Source organism: Ailuropoda melanoleuca, chromosome 1 (genome assembly GCF_002007445.2).
Source record: "Ailuropoda melanoleuca isolate Jingjing chromosome 1, ASM200744v2, whole genome shotgun sequence".
Taxonomy (NCBI): domain Eukaryota; kingdom Metazoa; phylum Chordata; class Mammalia; order Carnivora; family Ursidae; genus Ailuropoda; species Ailuropoda melanoleuca.
The window spans coordinates 129,676,125-129,703,723 of record NC_048218.1 but is presented as its reverse complement, the minus strand read 5'-3'; the positions used below and the strand labels follow the sequence as shown (position 1 = coordinate 129,703,723).

General features: G+C 40.0%; 1 protein-coding gene across 1 annotated transcript in view; it reads left to right on the top strand.

Moving 5' to 3' along the window:
• MAGI2 (membrane associated guanylate kinase, WW and PDZ domain containing 2) overlaps positions 1-27,599 on the top strand; it is a 1,281,842-nt gene that overhangs the window by 1,159,590 nt on the left and 94,653 nt on the right. The window contains exons 20-23 of the mRNA XM_034641709.1: positions 7,820-8,005; positions 9,914-10,067; positions 15,497-15,716; positions 16,176-16,319. Of these exons, the coding sequence (XP_034497600.1) occupies positions 7,820-8,005; positions 9,914-10,067; positions 15,497-15,716; positions 16,176-16,319 (704 nt within the window). The remainder of the gene's footprint in view (positions 1-7,819; positions 8,006-9,913; positions 10,068-15,496; positions 15,717-16,175; positions 16,320-27,599) is intronic.

Sequence of the window (27,599 nt, the reverse complement as noted above, 5' to 3'; positions counted from 1 at the left end):
TAGTACTTCCCCGTCTACTCCTTGACTAGAGAATCTTGAGTTGCTGATTTTTACTGAGTGATGGAATTGTGTTTCTTTATCAGAGTGTTTTGTTTTTGTTTGGCGGGGGAGGGGGTAGGCTTGCAAAAATATACTGAATAAGGTTGACATTTGACTTAAGGGATCAAATTTTCTATAGTAACTTTCAGACCAAAACAGGTCAAAAAGAATGTGCCAGCTACCTAGAAATTAGCAAAGTAAAAAGTGAGTCCTTAGGGTATATTGTGAAATGAGAAGTCCCTCCACAGAAGATAGAGGTTTAAGTATCTAGAAGTGAAACTGTTTTTCCATTCTGTCCGTTCAGTTCCTCATTGCTTCACACCTGGCCTCCTGGCCGGTGACAGACTTGAGGATCATGACTATTCTGAAGTTTCTTTGGCTCCTACCATTCTAATGTCTAGACATTTTGTCAGATTATGAGGGAAATATATCAAAAATACCTAAATTCCTTGAAATAGGGTGGCATATATTAAAGTCTGTTTGAAGACAGATAAAGAAGAACATTTGTTTTGTAGATGACTCAATAATGATTGATTAATTACATAAAGATAATGTCCACATCCGAATTAAGGTAATATTTAGAGTTCTTGAATCAATATGTGCAAAATTAAGGATCTTCAATATACTTAACAAAAGTGATCTGGACTACCTCTTCTAGGGATGTGCAGGGGGGTAAAAAAATGAACCCACAAAAGGATTATTTTTGCTCCTTCTCTACCACCCACCTTTGTGATAATTTTCCTTGGTAACTATAACATATTTTCATTTACATCTTCCACTGAAGACACTAAAACAACGGAGCAATATAAGGAGGAAATATATTATGGTTGTATCTACATGGGACCAACCACAAAATTTTCAGGGTCCAATGCAATATGAAAATGTGGGGTCCTTGTTCAAACATTATGAAGAATGTCAAGATGGTGACAGTAGACATTAAACCAAATGCAAAGCCCTTTTGAGCATGGACCTGTGTGATGGCACAGGTCACACAACCGTGAAACTGGCCCTGTGTCTATGAGCCCACCAAATATTTGCAAACAACAAAACCGTTTAGCCCAGCCTCATGTTCTGGGATCGAACAGTCAAGTTATTGCTAATTACAATTCCTAATGCAATGCGATTTTCTTTAGATTACCAGTCCACTCTCAGTACTTAGCTAGGAGATTTTTTTTAATTGTTGCAAAATAAAAGCATACAGGGGGAAGATATAGCTGATAAGTGTTTCTTTCTTTCCAGCTATGTAGTTAATACTTTCTATATGGTGCTTTCTGCCCGTGGAAACCTGAGTTTGGAGGGACTTCCAAATTGCCAGTGATGGGCTTCTCTTCCCATTCTCCCATCTGACCATCTGCTGATTACCAACTATAGGGTAGCTAAACTGTTCAACCACAAGAAAATGACTAATGGTGCTGGGAAGGGAAAAAAAAAAGTGCACTTTTGGAATATGCAGTCCTTAAAACACCAGCTGCTTGATTTTTGGGTCTTACAACTCAGTTGGCTATGAATGTTGGAGAAGACGTTTTCATTTATAGAAAGCAAATTCCACAGACTTTTAGGGGAAAACAAGTCAGCTTTTTCTTAATTTTATTGCCAATTTTTTAAAAATATCAAACATATGTTTTTGCCACATCTTCACCCCCTGATGACCAAGAAAAACTCTTTCGAAGGACACTCTGTCACACTCCAGGAAAGGACAAGATGTATCTGAATGGATGTGTCACAGTAGAACGTGCTTATCCAGGCCTTCTAGGAAGGAGACATGGAAAATAAGCAAGTAATACTCGGCTCGGGTTTCTAAAGGCAGGAGAACAGGATTCCTCACCGTGGATTAATGTGATAGGAAGGCTTGCTCTGTGAGGATTACTCTTCTCTTGTTCCTATATATTCAGAGTCCATCTAGAGGAGTTGGGTAAAGGCATCATATCAGGGATCTCAGGAAGGAAAACAAAAATTGTAAAGGTAGGAAGGACCGCACCTTCAAAGCCTCTCTCCTCGCTTTTTTATCCATGAATTTGGTAGGTCCCTGTGTGTGACGATGAGTTTTTCAGTAAGGGAGCCGCCATTTAGTCTAGGACACTATGCGCCCTCTTCCCCAGAATGACCCTCCTTTTTCCTTACCGCTGAGTCCACATATGGACTGAGAAATTCACACCTCCCCTCTACTCTTGTTGCCAGTTACCTTTACCATGGAGTTGCTAATTTGTGTAGGAAGTACTTTTATATGAATCTCCCCAACTAGACTGGGAGTTTCTTCAGGCCAGATTCCATGTGTTGTTTTGTTTTTGTCTTCCACGCCACACCAAGCACTAGGCCTGTTAGTAAGATGATGCTCTACAGACAGGTTCTGTCTTCCAATTGAACACACACACACACACACACACACACACACACACACACACAATTTATTATCAGCTCACAGATTTTAAACCCAGACTAACCTTCCCTGCCTCTTTAAGCTAATGGCATGTTGTATAACCTTCACAAATTAATGGAATTGTGAGCTAATGAGATTTTATGCTATTGATTGCCTTTGAAGTATTTACTTTTGTCACACTCATTTCAGAAACTTCTTGCTTGTAAGTCTGACATGATTGATGCAGAATCCACTTTCCCTACCTGGTGCTTTCCTCCGTCTCCATCTAAAGTTCCACTTTGTGGATCGATTAACAAGGAGGTAATTACATGTAAACATGAGTCACAGGCTTTCCTTCTCTGAAATAAAATACATAAAAAACAACAAAGAAGCATGGAGGGAAAATGTGTGGGAGATCTACTACTCCTTCCCTCTGATGCAGCTGAGAATTTCAGGAAGAATCTATCACCAAAAATTTCAGAAAGAATCTATTGCCAAAGCAAGAAAAGTCATCCAGGCAATAGTCTCATCTTCTTTAGGGGAATGAACCCAAGGTAGAACTGAAGAAGAGCTCATTGGTTAACCAATGACTGAAGGAGCCTGGATAAACCATACAAAGATCCCAGAAGAGAAACTAACAGCCACAAGGGAGGATCATTACATCCCGTAGTAGTGTAGCCAAATACCCAAAGATTCCAGACCTTTAGAATAAACTTAGCATCCAGTCTTTGAACAGCCCCGCTAAAACAAGGGTGCTGTGGTTGAGCAGTGCCAAAGAGTCAGTTCATCTACAGGAAAATATAAAATTGAAAATATTAAATTTTATAATATATAAATGTACCATAGTGTTATACCCACCAACAAATAAAGAAAAAAAAAAAAAGATGGGTTTCTTTCTCCATAATTTATGTGATTTGCAGTTAAAGGGGAAATTTCTAAATAATGACACATTGTCTCCTTCCCAAATGTCTGTATGTTCAAAGACGCATGACATATTGCAACTTTTCCCAAATATCTGTGTATCCTAAGCACACTGTGTCAAGAAGACCTGTCCAAAGGCTTGATTTATGTTGCTGCCTGACAGATGATGTCTGGAAGGCACGCTGTCTAAATGGACTGTGCTCCGGCAGTTACCTTAGTCATCAATTCCCAGAGAATTAACGAGTACCATTCATCCCAATAATAGAAACCAAGGTCAGGGCCTCTTCCATGCTCTGTAATTCCATTAGCAATGCACAGAAAGCACTTAGGTCATAAGTTCTGTAGACCTTATAACTGAGCAAATGGAACTGGATCTTGTTTTCAGAGAGAATCCTCTCCGAGTGCACCCCTTGTCAATGATTTGTTGTACATCAACGTTCATTGTACTTACATGTGTAGGGAAAATGCTGGTAAAGGAAAAGTGAAGCTGTCTTCAGCTGCCAAGAGTTTCAAGCACTGTTTTTATTAAAATAAATGCCAACAGAAAACAATTTTAAGAAAACTATGTCAGATACTTGCAATTATGGGCATACCTTTTTAAATTGTGTACTCACTCAAATTATATGTAAACCACTCAGTCATTCTAAGTGGCTACCATAGGATTGATTTCCGTTTTCCTTATTTCATTTTAGTTTTTATTATTTTAGGTTTTTTTTTATTCTACCTGCCACAGTAAAGTGAAAATGGCCTTGAAACTAAGAGTTATCATCATAAGCAAATAAATCTGTTTACAATGAAACTTTCATCTCAAAATCTCAAGCAGCATGCTTTCCTAACTTAAATCTTGTGGCACCTGGGTGACTCAGTCGTTAAGCGTCTGCTTTTGGCTCAGGGCGTGATCCCAGAGTTCTGGGATCGAGCCCCACATCAGGCTCTTCCACTGGGAGCCTGCTTCTTCCTCTCCCAATCCCCCTGCTTGTGCTCCCTCTCTCGCTGGCTGTCTCTCTCTCTGTCAAATAAATAAATAAAATCTTAAAAAAAAAAATCTTGCCAGCCATTCCCTCAGTCCTCATAATTCAAATTGCTTCCAACTTGGCATATATCCAGAAAAGGAGGGAGTAACCCAAAGGTTTGAAGCCACAGGCATAGGTTCGAATTCTGGCTTTGACACGTCTTTGTTTTCTTAACAATAAAATAAACATGAGTATTATACTTTTATAGCAACTTCACACTGTTGCTGTAAGGTTTTAAAATAAGTGCTTAGCACAGTGCCTGGAAATTAACAAATTAACAATTAACTTATCGTTTTGTTTTTATTGCTGTTGAGCTCATAAAATTGCATGTGTGTGCGTGTGTGTGCGTGTGTTTGTGTGTGTGTGCAATCTATGTTTTGAAACATTTGGGGTTTTATGCCCAGTAGATTCTAAATGGTCCACAGTAATAGAGGGGAGTAGAGGCATGAATAATTCAAAACAGCAAATCATCCAAATACCAGCTGTATGTGTTTTAAAGTATATTTTTAAATTTCATTTCAAATGTATTTCTAATGCCCAAAGAAATGACTTCAAATAAAGGAATGACACCATGATGTGAAGTCCCAAGTAAAAGGGATCTGAGCAGCTGTCCAATTTTCCTCTCCTCCCCCTCGCCTTCCTTCCTCCCCTCTCCTCTCCCTTCCTCCTCATGCCCAGCCCATCAACAGACAGCGGCCACAAAGAACCAGCTTCAAGCAAAGTTGCTGCCTCCCACTCTCCCCTGGATGAGGGCCACTGGTGAAGTGTTTGTGAGTCCCTGCTTAGAGGCAGGCTGCAATCACCAAACAGAAGCACTGGGTGCTCATGAAGCAAGTGCTTGCGTGGAGGGAAGACACCACAAAGTCAAGAGACACGGTGTGGTGCAGTGGTTAAGAGCAAAGCCTATGGAATCTGACAGGCTAGGATTCTAAATCGTGGTTGGACTCTGTGACCTTGGGCAAATTGCTAATGACTATACTTCAGTTTCTTCCATTCTACACATGCAGTGATGATGCTACCGGCTATCTCACATGATTTGTTAAGGATAAAATTATATATATTTTAATGTAGTTACAACTGTGTGTGAGTGTGTGTGCGTGTAAGGCTCAAGGCAGATAATGAGGACATCTGTATTATACTGATTTCCCTTTGAATAATAAACTCTTACTTATAAGCTGGCGTTTTCCTGCAGAGACCTGCAACATCTTTTCTGGAAAACCGGAGAAAAACAAACAGGAAGCTTGACCTCACCTAGCGTGTATCTATAATCCCCCCAAACACATCTCTCTTTCCCAAATGAAGCTGTTTTCCTGTGTTCATCCTTAGCAGATACTGTTGTGTCATAAGCAAAGCATTTCTTGTTTCAGCAATATGACGGGTTTACCCCACATAGGAAGAGTTCAAGCTGGGACCTATGCACACGCGCATATCAATAGTGATATCAGAACCATTACAAAGATAATAGTCAAAAAAAGAATGAAAAAAAAGTGAAAACTTACAGATCAGTTTTTACGCCAGGCACTGTCCTAGTCACTTTACGTGGGACAACTCATTTGATTCTCAGAATCATCCTGTGAAGTCAGTGATAGTATTATCCCAGTTTTCCTATTGAAAAACAAACTCGGAGAGGTCAGGTAACTTTCCAAGGATCACGTGAGAGATAGCAACAGACACATGGGAAACCAGGGAGACCATGCCATATATTGATGGCTCAGACAAATACTGAACTGAAAGGGGGCAAAACCAGGAATGAATGTTCACTTTCATTATGGTAGAAGACCAAGCAACTTGCAATACCTTATTTTTTAAAAATAAGTAAATGAATGAGTTCTTATTACATTTCTGCTTGACAAGTACCTTGTCCTGAGAGCCTAAGATGATCTTTAGTATGCTTTAAGTAAGGTGTTTTTAATTAGAGCCATCAGTGCCTGTGGTAAATAAAAAGGTGTTTGAGCTTCCAACATGATGTGTTTGACTTCAGAAACACGGGCTCAGCCAATATTTTCATATGCTATCTATAACCTTTCACAATGGAAATATGATCAAGGTCCTGGTTCATTAACTCACTGATTGTCCTTCCTTACTGTGGTTATTAGGTGATGTTCTGCCTTTCGCTGTAGCACATACATAAGATTGAGAGTTCAGGGAACAGACATTCCTGGAGCATAACAAATGGTAGAGTGTCTCTGCCTCTTTAAGCAGATAAATCAGTCCCTGACTTCCACAGGGAGAACAACAACACAGAGTCACTGACAGGTGATTTCCTGGCTGCGGTTCCCTGTCTAGAAGGGAGAAAAGAAAAGGAACAGGTCTCTGGATTGTAGTCTCCTTGGGGCAGGGGAGCAGTTAAAGAGACTCTGTGTGCCATTGATATCTGACTCCAGAAATAGTTATCCTCGTAGACACTCACACATTTACATTGAATAGAAGTCAACCTGCTAAAAAATCTTTATCCTCATGTACCTGGCTGTCCCTACATATATAAATAAATAGTAAAACAGAAAATAAGTTTTCATTGTTTTATAGAGACATATACCCTATTGGATCAATCCTAATGCACATTTTCTTATTTTAATATCTAAAAAATTATACAGCATCTTATAGTCCATGGAGTGTCATTGTTTAATTGGAAGAGTTGAGTTTGTTTTTCTTTCTTTCTTTCTTTTTCTTTCTTTCTTTCTTTCTTTCTTTCTTTCTTTCTTTCTTTCTTTCTTTCTTTCTTTCTTTCTCTCTCTCTCTCTCTCTCTCTCTCTCTCTCTCTCTCTTTCCCTAAAACAAAAGTATGCCATAATGACATCTTAGGTTTGATTAAATATATTGTCATATATTAGCAAGATCTTAGCACCACTTAATAAATTAAATCAGAAAGAAGAGCTAAGATTTGAAAATTACAGCAACCTTGGAACTGAAACTTAGTAACTGATGGGAGATTGAGCACAGATTCTTCACCAGCTGTGACAGCCCATGTTAATATAGATTTCTTCTCTGTTTTCTTCTCTCAGTAAAATGGATAAGGGTAGAAATTAAATTCTTGGCATTTATTGTGTCTTTCTGAAACTGTGGATTATTGTCTCTATGATATGAGCTCACAACAGTTTATCCCTGCGGTTCTCAAAATTTTGTATGTCTCAGAATGTCTTGAGGAGCTTCTTAAAAATTCATGATTCTCACGTGCTGCTTGGACATTCTGATGCACAAGGCTCGGGTAAGGCCCAAAGAGCTGTATTTTTAATCCTAGGGTGATTATGATGAAGTTGAGAACCCCTGGTCCATGTATTTGGAATTAGTCCATTACTGCACAGGACCTGAATTTAGGAATTCTGATCTCACAGGACCCCCTTTAGGAGGCGTGATTATGATTTCAAAAGGCAGATTTACTGATGGAAGGAAGATTTCTGACATCACATTGTTTCCTGTGGGGCTGGGACTCAAAGATAGAACATGTGTTGGCAACACCCCTGATATCTGGTTCTGTTGGGGATTGTTCTAGCTGTGCCCCATAAAATCGGACGCATCATCGATGGGAGTCCCGCAGATCGCTGTGCAAAACTGAAAGTGGGAGACCGGATCTTGGCAGTGAACGGCCAGTCCATCATCAACATGCCTCATGCAGATATCGTGAAGCTCATCAAGGACGCGGGTCTCAGTGTCACCCTCCGCATCATTCCTCAGGAGGGTGAGTGCCTGAGCCTGGCTGCCATTCACGGAGTTCCAGAGTGTCCAAAGTTGATTGTTATTTCCACGTTCGCAAAAATTCACACTCCCTTGCACCCCAGATCCTGTTTACTCAGTACCAGTTTCATTCAGAGATCAAGCCGTGTGACATTATAGATAAATAGTGTGAATCCCAAGACACTGGGATTCAATCATCCCCTGCGGTCCCGGGAGTCCTGTTTTTATGGTGATATTAAGCCAGAACCCATTCAACAGAGATGATCGAGTTACAAATCTGAAAAAGAGAGGAAAAAAAAAGTATTCATGTTAACAGTTAAGCTCTGGAGGATTCTTCAAAGTCAGATTGATTTTGAAAAGCTTGAGGAAGTTTTGTGGTATAGAGAGCTCATTTAGAAAATGTTGCATCTGATAAGAATTTTAAACTCCCACTTAGTCTTCTGAATTTCTCTGTATAAGCACTCACCCCTGAGGCTTGAAGAGTCGTGAGTATCACAACTCATGGCCATGCCTTGAGGGCCACAAGAATCTAAGTACCTGTTCACCATAAAGTCACCGTTTCCAGATACAGTGGGTTCACTATTGGATTGTAGCTGTTGACTCATTAATGACGTTTGAGAACACAGTCCCTGGAGGTCACTGGTGTGTGGACTGTAGCATCCCACATGGAGAGTGATGGGTTCGCTCCCCTTGGTCCCCTCTGTTTTACTTAGTCTCCTGATTCTATCTTGGGGCTGTGGGACACGGAGGCACCAAGCAGTCACTTGACTTTCAATATAAAACCATGGTTCTCAGCTGAAATGATTTTGTCTCCTGGGGAATGTTTGGCAAGGTTTGAAGACATTTTTGATGGGGATGGGGAGGCTACCAGCATCTAGGGGGCAGAGGGCGAGGATACTGCTAATCACCCTCCAGGGCACAGGACAGCCCCGCAGCAAAGACTTATCTGGCCCAAATTGTCAACAGTGCTGAGGTTGAGCAACCCTTTAAGGGGAGAAGAAATTTTAAAATTTGCGCTGTCAGAGAAGAAAGGGGAAGAGTGGCTTGTATAGGAATCGATGGCCTCCCTTTGATCACCCAACCAAATAAAAAGAACAGAACAGAAAATGACCATGGTGTTTTTAACCTGTTATTTGCAGACACCACTATGTATAAAATATTCAATGGAAATTAACTCTAAGCAAAATTGCTCGCTAAAAACCTGACTCGCTTTTCCATTTTCCCCAGACTGAAATATGTCTGTCCTGTTTCTAACACATCATATACAGATGATTTCGATTAAACATGTGATGCTATTACAGGAAAATCTGAGCCGTTTTAACAAAGAACAACTTAATGAACATCTTCTGTCCGATGTTCTTTTTTCTTTCTGAAGAACCATGGAGTGCAGGGGATTATTAAACAATAAGACTAACAAGGAACTAGAGAGAAGATTGTGAAAAGCATTGATTTCTGTTATATTTAGTTCCTTATCCAAACTTTGGAATGCCAGTAGATTTGTCATTACAACTAAAAAGTAGTGGCCTAAATGTTTTCTGTCAGTGGGTGACACTGGGAAAAGAGAATATATTTTAGAGCTTACTCCTTTGGATTATTTTTTCATTGTTTTAATGGTTTTTTTTTTTATCATAATCTTTTCTCCTGACAAAATGACAAGAGATTCTGTTTATAACCTTGTTTATAACCTTCGGCAACACTTCTAACGAATGACGTAATACTAATTCTGGGAATGGTACTGGAGCTTGACTGGATCATTGATAAGTTTAACCTGCCATCTTAAAGTCTAATGGAAACTGAAATAACCAAAGCCTTGAGTCCTCTGAGGCGGCAAAGAGTTACCACCTCTGGCCACCTCTTGCCCTTTATCAGATGCCAACCTGACTGCATTTGCCACTTTGGCTCCCCTTTGCAGAGCTCAACAGCCCAGCCTCGGCGCCTAGCTCAGAGAAGCAGAGCCCGATGGCCCAGCAGAGTCCTGTGGCCCAGCCGAGCCCGGCCACCCCCAACAGTCCTGTTGCCCAGCCAGCTCCTCCTCAACCACTTCAGCTGCAAGGACATGAAAATAGGTAAAGTTTTCCCTGGCTTTTCTGACTCGGAGAGGGGAGGGATGCGGGGAGAAGGAGAGTTTGGGACAGGACAGGACACAGGCAGAAGAGAAAGTTTCATAAGTAGAAATCGCTCTATGTGCCTTTCTGTGATTTTGAGATGGTGTGTGTGTCACAAGTGTGGTTTTATTAGCAAATACAAGCATCCGTTCTTCACAACAAGAGAACCTTTCCTGGAGAAACAATGAGCAATTATAGATCAGTAGGGGTTAACTAAGCTGAAAAGCACATTGAAGAGAGTCCGAAATGAAGAACATAGACAAAGGCCCTTTGGCAGGAGGGAGGAGGGAGCGTGCAACCGTGAAAGGGGTGGAAATAAGGTCAGTGTAGTGAGGAAAGAGGTCAGGGAGCACGGTTTGAGATGAAGCCAGTGAGAGCGGTAGGGGCCCACCTACAGGGTCTTGGAAGCATGTTCAAAATTTCTACCTTAAATGTAGTGAGAAGTCACTGGAATGGGTTTCATGCTGAAGACTGATGTCACTGGATTTGCTTTCCAAGGCCTCTCAGTTGGCCACAAAGAGAACTGACTGAAGACACATTCCCATGTTGTGTCCCCTCTCTCAGAGGAGAAAAACAGAACAACCCACAGGAACATCTCCATGTATAAAACCCTCACCGGTCTTTTCCATAATTCTAATGTTTTCTGAGCATCTGCTTCCCAGCTCCTGCCTCCCATGTTGGTGAAGATGAAGTGAGACCCAATTTCCAAGTCCCAGAACTCTGTGGGGCCATCACTCACACAGTTGCAAGGCAAATATTTTCCCTCTGCCACAGGTGTTATTTCCAGAAAGCCCTGCTCGGAGCTCCCCCATTTGCTTTCATAGAAAAGGAAATGTCTGTTGTCCTCAGCTGTGTATGGGTTTAATCTATTCCAGGGAAGAAAAAAGATTAAAGACAATAAAGCATATGATAGGGAGGTAAGAATTTGACCACCCGTAGGAGGAGTAAGTCGTGGGTGCCTCAGTAAGAAGCCCCCGATGTGTTTGCTTTCACTGTGTGCGGTTTCAACAGATTGCGCTGGCTTTCCCCGGGACCCCCTTTGGACTCAGGAGGAAGGGGCTGAGTGCACACGGTCGCTGAGCCAGCTCCAGACTCTTCTGATGGCTCTGCCACTGACTGTTAATCTCCCAGCCACAATTCCATCTCACTTTTCCAGAGTCAGACTCCCCTGGGTGTGGGCTCTTGCTTCTAGCTTTGGGGTGGGTAATCTCATCCCTGTCGTGTTATGATTCAGTGGGGAGAATAACATTTGGGCAAGGTCACAATCATGCCCCCAACTGCTATTAGCTCACAAATGGGACTCGTTGGCCCCAAGCAGAGAAGCAACGGTCTTTGGAATATTTTTTGTCTTGACTACAAAATAAAATATTTCCTAATCTGAGGATTAACAGTTAACCTGATTCAAATTTTTTATAAATCACCAATGGATTTTCCCAGAGTTCTTAGCGTTGTTGCTTCACCAATATTAAAAGCCTGAAAAGTGCCAACTCCTAGAGGGACCTCTCTTGGCTCTCTTGTTTCCTGGCTTCACAGTGGATTGTTAGCAATCGAGTGGCTCGTTTACATATGAATGACGAGATTGATAATCTTATGGATACCAGAATCATTTTCCTAGCAGCATTAACTAAGGATATACTGAATGGTGACTAACATAACAATAAAAAATTATTATAAAAAATAAAAATAAAAAAAATAAAGATGGTCAGGATATCAGGAACTCTTTGCCTTTCTCTAGATCAGGCAGGAGATGTCTCCAAGGTAGCTTGTGTGCCAAGCACCAAGCACCCAGGATGCGTCTCCTATTAGTTCATTTGTACGAAGAAGTACCCACCTACCTTCATGTCAAATCAAGCCAGGTTCCCCGGAAAAGTGGGACAAAATTAAATGGCAATCTGCTTGCAAATTTTTACTTTAGGATTTAGGATGACTGAATATTTTATCCCATCTTATTTACTCTCAGTTTGGCTTCCTACTGAAACCCTGCATACTTCTCCTTATTTATCTTCCCTTAACATCCTTTTGGTGTATGCTCAGGAAACAAAATAATTTTAATACAGACATGAGCAAAGCAGTATTAGAGGAGAAGCATTTGTTGAAAACAACTAAAGAGCCATTATGTAATATATTTCAAAACAAAGTATAAATAGCAGAGTTCACCTTCCCCGGCTAGGGCAATTAGTATTTGTGTCTTAAATGGCAAGGTCCGTGGAAGAGCATTGGAAATTGACTTCTTTCAGACTTTGAACCCTAGATGCTTAAGGCTGGAAGGAATTCTTAAAAGGCTCACATGAGGCAAAATCCCATCCCAAGATCCCCTACCACGGGCAATGTTTCCTGGTTCTAGAACTTGCTCATACCATAAAATTCTGTTAGATTTTACCACTAGGAATCTGGTTTTATTATTTCTAAAATCTCTTTAATAATAGAATTAATAACTGCAAAGAGTTATACTGATGACCTTTCACGAGGAAAGGGATTTTAAAAAGGCTATATATTTTTTTCTAATAATCCTGAGTTTTCCTGAAAATAGAGCGTTTCATACATTCAAAGCAATGTAATTTTTGCCCAAGCCAGGGTATCGTTCACTTAAGAGTTGGCAATACTCATAAAAACTTAAGTATATTTTCCTTATTAAAGACTCTTCAATGTGCAATTCAACATAAAATCCTTGACCCTTGGCACTGAGGTCAAATGCAGTTTGAGCGCCAGAAGGCAGGCGTGGATGACGGCCATTGCATCTTACAGTTGCTCTTCTGGACTGTTGTGTAATCTCCGGGGAAACTCTGCATTTCACCCTCTTTTGCTGCACCTTGTGGCTCCAACATCTGGTTGGAAAGGGAGCACGTAATGGATATGGCATACCCCTGCCAGATGGATCATGAAAATAAAGTGACTCAAAACAACATTATGTCTCATCTACCAAACAGGTTTTTTTTTGTTTTTTTTTTAATTTTATTTTATTATATTGTGTTAATCACCATACAGTACATCCCCAGATTCCGATGTAAAGTTTGATGCTTCATTAGTTGCGTATAACACCCAGTGCACCATGCAATACGTGCCCTCCCTACTACCCATCACCAGGCTATCCCCTTCCCCCACCCCCTCCCCTCTGAAGTCCTCAGTTTGCCTCTCACAGTCCATAGTCTCTCATGTTTCATTCCCCCCTCTGATTACCCCCCTTTTCTTTATCCCTTTCTTCCCCTACCGATCCTCCTAGTTCTTATGTTCCATAGATGAGAGAAATCATATGATAATTGTCTTTCTCTGCTTGACTTATTTCACTTAGCATTATCTCCTCCAGTGCCGTCCATCCAAACAGTTTTCTAGGAAGGCATCGACATATGCCAACAAATGCTGGCCAGTCGGTTCCTTTTGTTTAACTCATGCATTTGTGTGGTTAAGCATCTTATTCAAAGCGTATTTCAATAATTCCGTTCTCAGCATGCACACTCCCAGTTGGTGAGTGGACACCTTGCTGAGGTATAAAGCAGAGCCCAAATTGTGCAGTTCCTAAGAGGAATGTGTTACATCTGCAGGGTTAAGTAACAAACGGGACCTGCTCGAAGTGTTAATTGAAATAACAATATTACTAACCCCCCTCCAAAACCCCAGATAAATATATCCATGGCTGTACATTCTTAGTGTGTCCTCATCAAATATTAGATTGCACTAATGGCAATTGTTTAGGTGAGTGATTTTTAAAAATATTTAGTCATAATCAGCATCAGTGAGACCATAAGCCAGTTTAAAAAAAAAATCTGGTTTTAAAGGTAAAAAATTTACTGGTTTTGATCTTGTTTTCCTGACACATTTGAGTTTTTCCTTGGTCCTAAATATTTTCGCAATTCCTCAGACCCTCTATATTAATTTTAGATAAAATTGTCATTAGATAGAATGTATTCTTTTTGATTTTCCTGAATTTCTGAGCAGCTCAGTGTGGACTGTGGCTGTGACAATAGTGAATTATAGCATTAAGTGGCCTTTATACTATGGGGGTAACTTTTCAGTTTCCCTTATTAATGATCCCATAATGGTAGGCATTAGCTATGTTAGTGTCCTTTTGGAACTGGGAAGCCCTTCAGTTTAGAGCAGTTTGGATTCACGGAACAGCACTAAACAACTAGCTTTGGTTTCTATATTTATTTTAGGAGTACAATAGCCCCCCCTCCCCCACCTTAATCTGAAGTTTCATTTTCCATGGTTTCAGTTACCTGAGGTCAACCACAGTCAGGAAGCAGATAAGCCTTCTTCTGACATATTGTCAGAAGGTCAGTAATAGCCTAGCCTCATGCTGCACAATGTAATCATAGTGCCTAGGTCATGCCCCTCACTTCATCTCATCACGCAGGCATTTTGTCAGCTCACATCATCACAAGAAGGGTGAGTACAGGACAATAAGATATTTTGAAAGAGAGACCACACTCACATAACTTTAATACAGTATATTATTATAATTTTTCTTTGTTATTATTAGTTACTGTTGATAATCTCTCAGTGTACCTAATTTATACATTCAACTTTATCATAGGTGTGTATGTATAGGAAAAAACATAGTATATACAGGGTTCAGTACTATCTGCAGTTTCAGACAACCACTGAGGTCTTGGCACGTAACCCCCATGGATGGGGGGAGGAGCTACTGTAAGTAATATCTAGAAACAAAGACACAAATGTTGGACATAAACATGTTTGCCTTCCCTTTCATCTTATGGCCATGATAGTATCTGATAATAGCACCTGATACTGATCTGCCAGTTATAGCCTAATATTTAAACTCTGTGTAGTATGTTTCTACTCTTAGGAATGACCCAGTGACTTTCTACTTGCCTTGTAGCTGGTGATTAGACTTTGCTATCAGTCCTTTAACCTCTATGAGATAGTCAAAAAGACCCAACCTAGCAGGTTAAAATACCCCTTAATTATGTATTTATAGAGTATTTAGAGATTGCTTCAGTTGTGCTTTCATGAAGTAATGAATGGTGTGTGGGAGAGAGAGAGAGAGAGGTTGATAGAGTTGGTTCACTGGTGTTGAGACAGACTGATATTTTGAGATATAGTTAAGTGTTTAGCTCCCTAGATTTGCTACAGTTGTACAAGTTTTTAAGTGGCCAAAGTCAAAGAGAGATATCCCTAACTCCTTTTCCACAAAGCCCTGGTTGAGCCGTCATGTTCACCTTGATTTCTTATGCAGCCACATGAAAAGTATACGATATGGCATTTGTCAAAGATTTTTAAATAATACTTATCATTTATAATTTTCTCAAATTCCAGAACCCACGAAAGGACCACCAAGAGGTGTGACCCACACGTGCCTAGAGGTCATGTGATCGCTCTATTCTCCTCAGAATGCTGAGCTATGAGAGCAAATCCCATTTCCATTTATCTAGTTACAGGTCAGAAGTGAAAGCGAGGCAAGATGTGAAACCAGACATCCGACAGCCTCCATTCACGGACTACAGGCAGCCGCCGCTGGACTACAGGCAGCCCCCGGGAGGGGACTACCAGCAACCCCCACCCTTGGACTATAGGCAGCCTCCCCTGCTGGACTACAGGCAGCACTCCCCTGACACCAGGCAGTACCCTCTGGCGGACTATAGGCAGCCCCAGGTACCTCAGAGACCCCATTACATTTCAGTTTCCTAATGAGCAAACCCATAATTCACACACACACACACACACACACACACACACACACACACACAAAACTCTGATACATTTGTTTATGGTGCTTAATAGCAGTGAATGAGAAAACTCAAAGGAGAGATAATATCACTCAGGCCTATATGCAGTCATTATACATTTGCCAAGTAAACAGATGGATAGATACCAAAGTAAACACGCTCTGCAGTAGTTCTTTTATTGACCAAGTTAACTGCATTTGGATCCGCTTGAACCTTTGGAATTTTGTCTTGCCTTTTACTTGATGGTGAAGTCAGATTACTTTTTCTCTCAATATCACATCACTGGGGACACATTAACTATAGGAGAGGAGAACAGAGAGACTGACCACAGAAGTTTCTCTAATATTAAACAACTGCTTATTCCATTTTCTCCCCAACTCTAAAGGATTTTGATTATTTCACTGTGGACATGGAGAAAGGAGCCAAAGGATTTGGATTCAGCATTCGTGGAGGAAGGGAATACAAAATGGATTTGTACGTGTTGAGATTGGCAGAAGATGGGCCCGCGATAAGGAATGGAAGGATGAGGGTAAGAATAATCTCTTTTTATAGAACTGCTTAATTCTGAAAGAAGAACCCGCGATAGTATCAGAGCGCCAAAGCAGTCTCGGCATAGGGTTTGCCTTCTTTCCATTGCATGACTCAGTTTTCTAAAGGTTTGGTCAAACGTTATTTAAGAATTATATTATTTCTCATTTTCTTATGTAAAGCCTTCCAATTGGCAAATCTCATTGTAGTGTTTTAAAGATGCGGTTTCTCTGAAGAGCAAACTAAAGAAAATGTACAAATAACCGAAGAAATAGTTTGAACTAAAAATGCTGATCCATAACTTTTCCTACAGCTTAATGGTATTTAGTTTTCATTTGAGAGTAAATCTTTGGAAATTTGTTTTTTGCTTTCTTTTCTCCAAGTTTATGAATCAAATGGTTCTGTGTTTCTTTGGAAAGATTTCTCCTGTGTTGACGGGTCTTTTGGCTTTGATGCCAGAAGAAAAAAGGGGACTAGGCTTCTTGTATACACGCTGACCTTAAAAATGGTGGCATTTTCCAGTTAGAGTGTAAGTTGGGGTGGATTTTTGATGTATAGGCGGTTTTGAGGCATCTGATTCATGGGTAACTGACTTCATCTAAAGGTACAAGAAAAAACTCAGTAACAATATAGAATATTAGTCAGTGTCTCTCTCTGCCTCTCTTTCTGCAAAATGGCCATTGGTAAACACATAATAAAGGTTAGCTATTATAAATAAAATCTGGAATTCATTCTTGCCCTCCCTCTTTGTCCTTTAAGTTAATACAGAAAAGCTGTGGTTCTTGGCTTCTGGAACCTCAGATTCTTGAGCTGAGCTTTACCAGCTACTTGTTCCCAAATAACCAAGTGCATCTGTTATTCCTACTGCCAAGTCTTCCATTTCTGTGATTTTCATTCCCGAGTCAGTGAATCATCCACAGTGCAAAAGTAGGAAGAACATAAATCATGTCAATTTTTCTCCTTCCTTCACAATTCTTGGACAACTGGGTATCCAAGTATCCAAGCTGGAATTTGAACCCAGGCAATGGCTGACTCAAGAGCCTGACAGCCCCTGCCCTGAGCCTCCCCTTACCCCATCTATATAGGGTTTTCGTTTAGGCCAGCCAGCTTCCCTAAACACAGAAGGGCACTTTCTTAACATGCTGCAAAGCCAACTCACAAGGGATTAAATAAACCAAAATCTTTTTAGTGCAGGTGAAAGCCAACACAGCCAGAAGGCAATGAGTAAAGGGACCAGACCCCTAGGAGAGAGGATAGCCCACCCACTCCCACAGTGGACTTCAGACATGGCCTGTGTGGGTTCCAAATGGTGGCCATGTTTTTAACAAATGGTCTAAATGGCTGCTAATATGTACAGTACTCCCAAGGCATAGAAGCCTAAATATAGAAGTACTCTTCTGTAAAAAGAATATTCTTTCTCAGAGAATTCAAGCCAGAGCAGTAGTTCTCTGCTGGGTCCCCGGCCTCAGCATCATCTGGGAACATGTTAGAAATGCAAATTCTGAGCCCCACTGCAGACCTACTGAATCAGAAGCTCCAGGAGTGGGGTCAATATTGTCTGATTCACCCCCTGGTGAGTCTGATGCAAGGTGAAGTTTGAGAACTTCTACCTGAGCCAGAGGGAAGCTGACTTGACAAGGTATGACAAAGATAGGATGTGTATGGCTCAGGCTTTGCTAATTCCCCCCAGGTCTTGTCGAAGGAGAGTTCCATCCTGTTCAGCAGTTTAACTGAGGTTTTTAAATCCATGTAAACACAGATTTAGAATTCTGTAGGCAGGTGCTCGATTTTATGAAAGATGCTTTTTCTTCTGGCAAGTGATAAAAATGAGTCCTCTACCTGGGTTTCAGAAAACGGTGTTTTAACTTCTTTTCACAGATTATAAAAATAAGCAATATTTTATAATTTTTCATGCCAGTTTTATGGAGCAAACTATTCTTCTGTGTACAAGCTATCTAAAAGGAGTTATTATGGCCAGTTTGAGATAATATGGGTTAGTTTATATGGGACTAGAATATATATATTTCTAGCACTTAATTCTCAAAGAAAAAGAACCACTTGGGAGTCACAAAAATCCCATGGATAAAATTTTACTGGTTGATTTTATCTCCAATCTTTAAATTAAGGCTGGAAACTTAGCAGGGATGGATAGAAGACTTTCTTCTGCTCTTTATGGATTGTATTTAATACTCAAATGTTTTGGGGGGTTTTCTCAGTCATGGACCAGTGGAGAATTTGTCCAGGGTGACTAACTGCCTGTCAGGGAAAGGGGCAACTTCACCACATAAGTTCAAAGGTGTTCATATTATCTACTGTCAGAATTAGGTAACATTTTATATCTGCATGGTTGTTCTTCAACATAGCGCATAATTAAATCAGATCTTGCTTTAGTGTTTATGATCAAATTTTAATCACTTAAGCTACTGTTTTCTACCTTCATCTGTGCTTATCAGGAATTGGCAATAATCTGTAATTTACAGATGCGTTTAAATTATTTTGGCAAGGACCAGGATCGATCAATATCTGCATGACTCGGTGATTTGATTATTTTAAACTAATGCATAAATTGGATAATATATAGGTTACCAATTTGGAAATTTTACTGTAAAATCAACCAGGGACCCATTTTTCATCTTACTATAGGATTCCCCCTTGATACCACTGGGGCCCAGATATATACACAGATCTTAATCATCTGTGCAGGTGATGTTTATAAGGTAACTTCACTCCATGGATATTATGGCTTGGTTGTAAAGTTCCAAGACTCCTGCGAAAAATAGGTGGACAAGAGATTCATGGGTTATCATTAGAAATAAGCTCAAGACGCAGAGAAGCTAGCACCAGCTTCTTTGCAGCCTTTAAAACACGAAGGCACATTTCTCTTTGTTAATGTGATCCCTTCACCTTCAGTCTTAATCCATCATTTCCTCTGTGCACAAACTAAACACACACCCACTTTATGGTCAAATAAGTGTTGGAGGGGCGCCTGGGTGGCACAGCGGTTAAGCGTCTGCCTTCGGCTCAGGGCGTGATCCCGGTGTTATGGGATCGAGCCCCACATCAGGCTCCTCTGCTATGAGCCTGCTTCTTCCTCTCCCACCCCCTGCTTGTGTTCCCTCTCTCGCTGGCTGTCTCTATCTCTATCAAATAAATAAAATCTTAAAAAAAAAAAAATAAGTATTGGAAAGAGTGTATTCCCCCTCCCCCTTTTCATGATCAGAAACAGAAGGAAAAAGCCAGGTAATGATCTGATCACAGCTGGATATCTGAGATGAAACACAGCATAATAGAATTGCTGAAATCAGAATTACTGTCAAAGAGCTGGGTGATTCTGAAAAATCATTTCCTGTAACAACTAATGAATTACTGGGCTCTTGGTGCAGGGGTATAAATAATAGCACTTTTGAACACTTAGTTATTGCACCAGGTGGTGTTGGCCTCTGAACCTGAGACTTTTCCTGGGTCTTTCACGATAGCCTTCGTTGTAGGACAGTGGTGGTGTGTGCCTGTTTAGTAGTACAAGAAAGACAGGTGCAGTGGGGCTAGAGGAAGGGTGAGCATCCGTGTAAGGACACCCTCCTGACACTGGGGATTCTAAGAAACTATGGCACAGACACACATTTTTAAAGCATGTCCAGAGCACCTGGTGGCTCAGTCAGATGAGTGTCTGACTCTTGATTTCAGCTCAGGTCATGATCTCAGGGTCGTGAGATCAAACCCTGTGTTGGGCTCCATGCTGGGCGTGGAACCTGCTTAGGATTCTCTCTCCCTCTCTCTCTGCCCCTCCCCTTTCCATGTGCATGTGTGCTCGCTCTCTCTTAAAAAAAAATTGAGCAGACAAAACATAATCTGTAAATGCAGAAAATACAGGGAATAGAAAATAGAAACATAACCATCATGTCTGATTGCTTTTCTTTAGTCATTCGGGAAGGCTGATAAGAAAAATACAAACGACATTCGGTTTTTAAGGAAAAGTAAAAGAAATTATTAGAAACTATTATGGATATGTGTTAAAAAGAAGAGTGTTTTTAAGTTTGTGAAATAGTCTAATAAAGTTGAGAGGGATAAAATTTTTTGTACTGTCGAATAAATCTGCGGTACAAAGCTCTTAGGGACACAATGTAATTAAAAACTGCAAGTAAATAGGAAACACAGGCAAAGAATAATGAATATACAAAATAATTTACTGGTGAAGCAGGAGATCTTAAGAAATCAAGAGACATTTGGAGGAAAGGATAGTAGTTCTAATCACGTAAATAAGGTCTAACATTCAAGGTCAAAGAGAACCTGAAAGGAGACCAAGTTTGCTCTTGAAAAGGTAAAAGATTTTCCTGTTTCCACAAAACATAACATATTCCCCATTTCCATAAAACATACTTTCTGTTATAAAAAAAAACACCATTTTTTAGCTTCATCACCTTAACAACTGTGTAACAATTGTATATGCCTTTTTAGCATCACATAAGCTTATTTATAAAATGGCTTACCTTCTTCAAATTCATATGTACAAGTCTGCCTGCAGTGGGCCTCAGGGTAACCTAAAAAATCTTGGTAGACCAAACAATGTGCAAAAAAGATAATGCTTATCCATCTTTTTTTTTTTTTTTGGCTTTTATTTAAATTCCAGCTAGTTAACATACAGTATCATACTAGTTTCAGGTGTACAATTTAGTGATTCAATACTTAACATTTAACACCCAGTGCTCATCACAACAACTGCACTCCTTAATCCCTATCACCTATTTCCCCCATCCTCCCACCCCTGCCCCACCTCTGGTAACTATCAGTCTGTTCTCTATACTTAAGAGTCTGTTTCTTGGTTTGCCTCTCTTTTTTTCCCTTATGATCATTTGTTTTTGTTTCTTAAACTCCACATATGAGTGAAATCATATGGTATTTGTCTTTCTTTGACTAACTTATTTTGCTTGCACAATACACTCTAGCTCCATCCATGTCATTACAAATGGCAAGACTTCATTCTTATTGATGGCTGAGTAATACTTACATATATATATGCACATCTTCTTTATCCATTCATCAGTCGATGGACATTTGGGCTCTTTCCATAGATTGGCTGTTGTCAATCGTGATGCTATAAACATCGGGGTACATGTGTCTCTTCTAACCAGTATTTTTGTATCCTTTGGGTAAATAGCTAGTAGTGCAATTGCTGGATCACAGGGTGGTTCTATTTTAAATTCTTTGAGGAACCTCCATACTGTTTTCCAGAGTGGCTGCACTAGTTTGCATTCCCACCAACAGTGTTAAGAGGGTTCCCCTGTCTCCACATCCTCCCTGATAGCTGTGGGGTTTTTTTTAAGATTTATTTATTTATTTTAGAGAGAGAGAGAGAGAGAAAGCATGAGTGAGGGGGGGCAAAGGGAGAGGGAGAGAATCTCATTCAGACGCCATGCTAATCATGAGGTCACAACCTGACCCGAAACCAAAAGTCGACGCTTAACCGGCTACGCCACCCAGGTGACCCTGATAGCTGTTTTTTAATGTATCATCGCTCCTGTGGTCTAGACATGACTAGCCTATAACTACAAAATAAAAGTATTCTATTTTACATATTGTTTTTATTAAACATAAAACCATTTAGAAGAATATTTCTAACATATTTAGTAGGTGTAAACACTAACAGTGATTCAAGCACCCGCAAACCCATAGCCCTGCTTAAAAAAACAGAATACAACCAATCTCCCTTGACTCAACTTCTCCACACACTCCAGCCCCCAGAGAACCACCACTCTAAACAAACTCTTATCATTCCTTCCAGTTTTACTACATATGTGTGTATCTCTCAACTGTATTATTTAGTTTTGCAGACTTTGGGAACTTTATATAAATGAATCATATCACTCATGTCCTTCTCTGTGCTTTGCTTTTTATACTTTATATTCGTAAGACTCATCCAAGTTGACTCATGATGCCATAGTTCACTTATTTTCCCTACTGCAAATCATTGTATGAATATGCTACAGTCTAGTTATCCATGGAGATCTGAGATTTCCCATGTCAATGGACATTTGAGTTGAGCTTTTTGTAACTAATACAATTCTTATATGTATTTCCTGCTGCACATAGGCAAAAATTTTTCTAGACTAGGCTATATACCTAGGTGGGCACAAATTTAACTTAACTAAATTACACAAAAATATTTTCCTAAGTGGTATACAAATTTATACACATATGAACAATGTAAAAGAGTTTCCCCTACTATACATCCTCATAAAACTTGTATTTCAAGCTTTTAAATTCTCATTCTGGCAGGTAGAAAATGACACATCATTTAGGTTTGAATTTGCATTTCTGGATTAAAAATGGTGTTCATCATCTTCTCTTGTTTATTGAGCTTTTGTGTTTTCTCTTAAATGAAAATGCCTGTTCATGTATTTTCCGTTGAATTGTTTCTTCTTTCATATCAATTTTGGAAGTGTTCATATGTGCTTGGTGATAGTTTTTCATCAATTGCTATTTTGCAAATATACTCCAGTTTACGACTTGTAGTTTCACTTTCTTTTTGATGCACTTTTGTAAATAGAAAGCCTTAATTTTAGTGTAATTGACTTGATAAACCCTTTCCTTCATAGTTTCTACTTCCTGTGTCACCTTTGAAAAAAATGATTCCTTAACTCATATTTCTAAAGATTTCATATATCTTTTTCTAAAAGTTTTATAGTTTTGCTTTTCATTTCTAAGTCTTTAATCACCTAGAATTGATTTCTCTGTGTAGAATAAGGAAGAAACCCAATTTCAGTTTTTCTGTATGGATAACTACCTGTCACAGCATCATTTGTTGAATGTCCCCTCATTTTCCCCCAATCTGCAATGATAGCCCTATAATAAATAAAATTCCTATATGTAATGGTCTGTTTATAGCTTATTTACAGTGTTCTGCTGTTCTATTTGTCTATGCCTACATCGACACGACACTCTAATTATCTACCTTTTACTAAGTCTTGACTTTTGATAGAAAAAATGCCCATCCTCTCGTCCCTGGACACACATCTTAATTCTTCAGGCGTGTCTGGATGTTCTTGGATCTTTGCCCTTCCATATAAATTTTTAGAATTTGCTTGTCCTATTAGGATTTTTATTGGAATTGTTTGGAATCTATAAAAAATGTGGGAAAGCTTTATAATCTTCATAATATTGAATCTTTCTATCCGAGAACATGATAGAATCCATTTATTTAGGTTTTCTATAAACTGCTCAAAATTTATAGTTTTTTCCATAACATACCTGCAAATATTTTGCTGGATTGATTCTAGGCACTTTGTTTCGTTTTTGTTCTTATATATAGTATTTTTATTTATTTATTTTATTTTTATTTTCTTTTAGAGAGAGAGAAAGAGAGCCAGCGTGCATGAACATAGGGGAGGGGGAGATAGAGAGAGAATCCTAAGCAGGCTCTGCACTCAGCACTGAGCCCAGTGGGGGCTTAATCTCACAACCCTGAGATCATGACCTGAGCCTAAATCAAGAGTCAGACGCTCAACTAACTGAGCCACCTAGGCACCCCTATATATAGTATTTTTAATGTAATAGTAAGTTAAACTGTTACCAGTGAAAAGAAACAGAATTGATCTTTGCATGTTGGTCAATCGTATCATGCAAAACTACTAAACTTTTTTATTAATTCAAGTAATTTATCTGTGGCTACCTCTGGATTTTCTACATAGGTAAACACATTTTCTGCAAATAATGAGAGTTCTTTTAAGTTCTTTTACTTTTTTTTTCTTATTTTACTGCACATGTTCAACTTCCAATGTGACTCTAAATGGTCAAAGCAAGCACTCTTGTTCTATTTCTAATCTTAAAAGGAATGTTTCTAACATTTCACCACCAAACGTAATGTTTAACGAGTTTATATACATAACCTTTATCAGATTAAGAATGTTCCCAATTCTATGACCAGTTTGCTAGAGAGTTTATTAGGAATTCATGGTGAATTTTATGTACTATTTCCATATCATTCTATGGGAAGTATCATATGATCTTTTTTCATGCTGATTAATGATTAATCATATTAATTTTTTTTATTATCACTCTTGATTTCCTCTGATAAATCCTATGTATCCATAATGATCATTTTATGCCTTGCTCAATTCAGTTTCTGATAATCCCTTTAGGATATTTGTACCTTTGTTCTTGAATAAGGTCAGGCTGAATTTTTTTCTTGTAGTGTTGTTGAATGATTTTGATATTAATGTTATTCTGCCCTTATAAAATGAGAAGGAATAATCCTTTCTGTGGTTGTCATTGTTGTTGCTGTCTGGGAAGGCTTATGTAAGTTGAGAATTACCCTTGCATGTTTGATAGAATGAGCCTGTAAATCCATCCAAACCTGGTGTGCTTTCTTCATGTGAAAATTTTAAATCACTAATTACATTTCTATTAGAACTAGGGTATTCTTCAGGTTTTCTATTTCTTTTTGAGTCAATTCTTATAAATTTCCTTTTTCTAATAATTTGCCTATTCCATCTTAGTTTCCAAAGTGTTTATAATATTATCTTATTATATTTTTAATGTCTGAAGTATTTGTTTTTATCTCCCCCATCTCATTTATTTGACTGCTGTTTATCTGCACATTCTTTGTTTTATCTTTATTAATCATGCCAGAGATTTGTCCGTTTTTTTATTCTTTTACAGAACCAGCTTACATATTTGTTCTCTTGCTCATTCATTACTGTTTTTATATTTAGTATTTCTCTCCCTCCATTTTCTTCTACTCTGTTGTTATTTTTATTGTTCCTTAAGTTGGATGCTTAGATCAGTAATTCGACATTTTTCTTCATTTCTATTAATAATGTATGCATTTAAGGCTGTAGATTTGATATGTAGTATGTTTATCATTTTAAGCTCTACATATATTTTAATTTCTACTGTGATTTCCTCTTTGACTCGTAGGTTATTTAGAAGGTGCTCTTATTTTTGTAATTTTTAAATTTCTGGTTAGTTGTTTATTCTTGATTTCTAATAAGTCCTTGCCCCTGCTACAGGCTTGCCTGAGAACTCCACAGACAAGGGGCTAAGTCTGCATGCTCCTAATGCCCCCGTGATGCACTCACTACTGGGTTCTGGGCAGAGAAAAACATGGTGTTCTCCTTACCCTTTGCCACCTCAGCAGCGCTGAAGCTCTGCTTGGGTCCACAGTCTCAGAAAGAGGGAGGGAGGGTCCCACATTCACACACCTGCCTGGGCCTGGGAGGGAACATGAATGTGTGAAGCATGGAGAGCCCTTGCCCCTTCCGAGGAGCAGCCAGTACGAGCCCGGGCCAACTGTTTATCAGAGGGATGCTGGCTTCTTCCTTCTAAGTCTTTGATCTTTCAAGAGAAAGCAAAAATCCATATTTTTAAGAATCAACCAGACTTGAAAAAGTGTTTTTAATTTTAAAAAGGTGTGCATGCAAAACAAAACAAGTCTGCAGGCTATGTGTGGATCACAGCTACCTTAATTTTATCACTGTTGTACACAGATACTAGGGCAAGAAGAAGGTGAAGTGGCTGTGGGCACGGAGGCTGAGGCTGGTCCTATTCCTGCGGGTACTACACCTGTGGGTCCCACTGCAGCCAGTCAAAACTGTTCCCAGATGGCCCGTGTGCTGTTAGAAGGCACCACTGCAGAAATGTGTGAAATGCCCTAGAAATGGGCATGCTGAGAAGAACCTGCGTAATCTGCTCTCATGCCTCATCTTTGTGCTTGAAATTTTAAAGCTTGGTTTTCATTCCCAGGAAACCTATTTTGGTGGCTCAGATAGATTCCTTTGTGTTTGTCGTCTCTGGCCAAGATGTTAAAAGGGGTCTGCTCTGGGAGGGGACACATTTAATAGTATGCAGATTCCTGGTGGCCACTTTGAAGAATCCTACCTTATCTTCCCCGAGACCGAGGGCGCTTGTCTGGCCCATAAAAGAGGGAGCCTGCCCAGCTGGAGGCTCTGCCTGAATTTGGGGAGGAGCCCTTTTCACATCGTGCTCATATTCTGCCATGAGCTTGAATGGCATGACACAGTGTCTTGAATTAATATGCCCTTGAATCCAGAGAAACGAAGCAGCAAGACTGTCTCCCTTAGCAACAAGAGACTCTCTCACACACAATCTCCCAGGGGAAAAAGTTGGGTAAAAATAGCAATATACGCCCATCAGTGGGTCTGTCTCAGTCTGAAGCCTCTGGTCACCGTCATACGCTGAAGAACCGTGTGCACTTCACTTGTTTTCCGTTGGCTCGTCTGAGATATTTTCATTGTCTCTAGCCCACTTGGTTGCTTCCTTACCCTGATGACTCTTCGAGGGAAGCGTCTACCTGTCTTACTGACTTCCTAGTCCATTCCCTATCTTGTTCCCTTTCCTTTTTCCACAGCTTGTTTCTTCCTTGAAAGGAAATACAGGGCAGGAAAAAGAGCAGGAGCCTGGCTGACTGATGTTCATAGACTGACTGACTCACCACCTCACTGGCTCTCTAGCTCTGACCTTGGACAAGTTACCAGTCAAGAGCTTACAGCTGCTCCAGAGCCTCAAATACCAGGCTTCTCTGGGCAGTTTCTGGGACACACGCACTGGGGGGGGGGGGGGGGGAGGGACTTTCCTGCCCCGGGGCGCAGTAGACAGNGTGCTTTCCTGGCCCGAGGGACCAATTGAGTCAGCCCTAGCAACTGAAAGAATGACAGCATGTCCGCATACCATGCAAGTTATTTAACAAAGTCCATTTTACTCTTCTGGAAAATGGGGATAGTCTTTTCCAGGAAGGACAAAGTACCTACTTCAATATTCCTCAGTTTCCTCCTATTCTTCCCCCACTCCTTCCCACCGAGGTCTGTACTTCTATTAAAATACGCCATACTCTAAGCCCAGACATCTAGAAAGCACGTTTAAGTAAGTGTGTATGTTATGAAGGCCTATGAAAGTTTTGAAGTACAATCACCTTGTATTGGCCTCCCCCTACTCTGTTAGGTAAGATGGGTTCCTTCTCAAAACACAAACCTGATCTATCTGCACATTGCTTAAGACCCTTCAGTGGCACCCCATTTCTTGCAGGGTAAAGNCCTACTCTGTTAGGTAAGATGGGTTCCTTCTCAAAACACAAACCTGATCTATCTGCACATTGCTTAAGACCCTTCAGTGGCACCCCATTTCTTGCAGGGTAAAGATCAGACCCGTCACAAGGCTGTCGATGCCCTGCATGTTCTGGCCCCTACCTCCCTCCCGGCTCTGCTCAGCCAGGCTCCCCTTGCCTTCCAGCCCCTCAGTCAGGTCACGAAGCTCCCCCTCCCACCGCCCC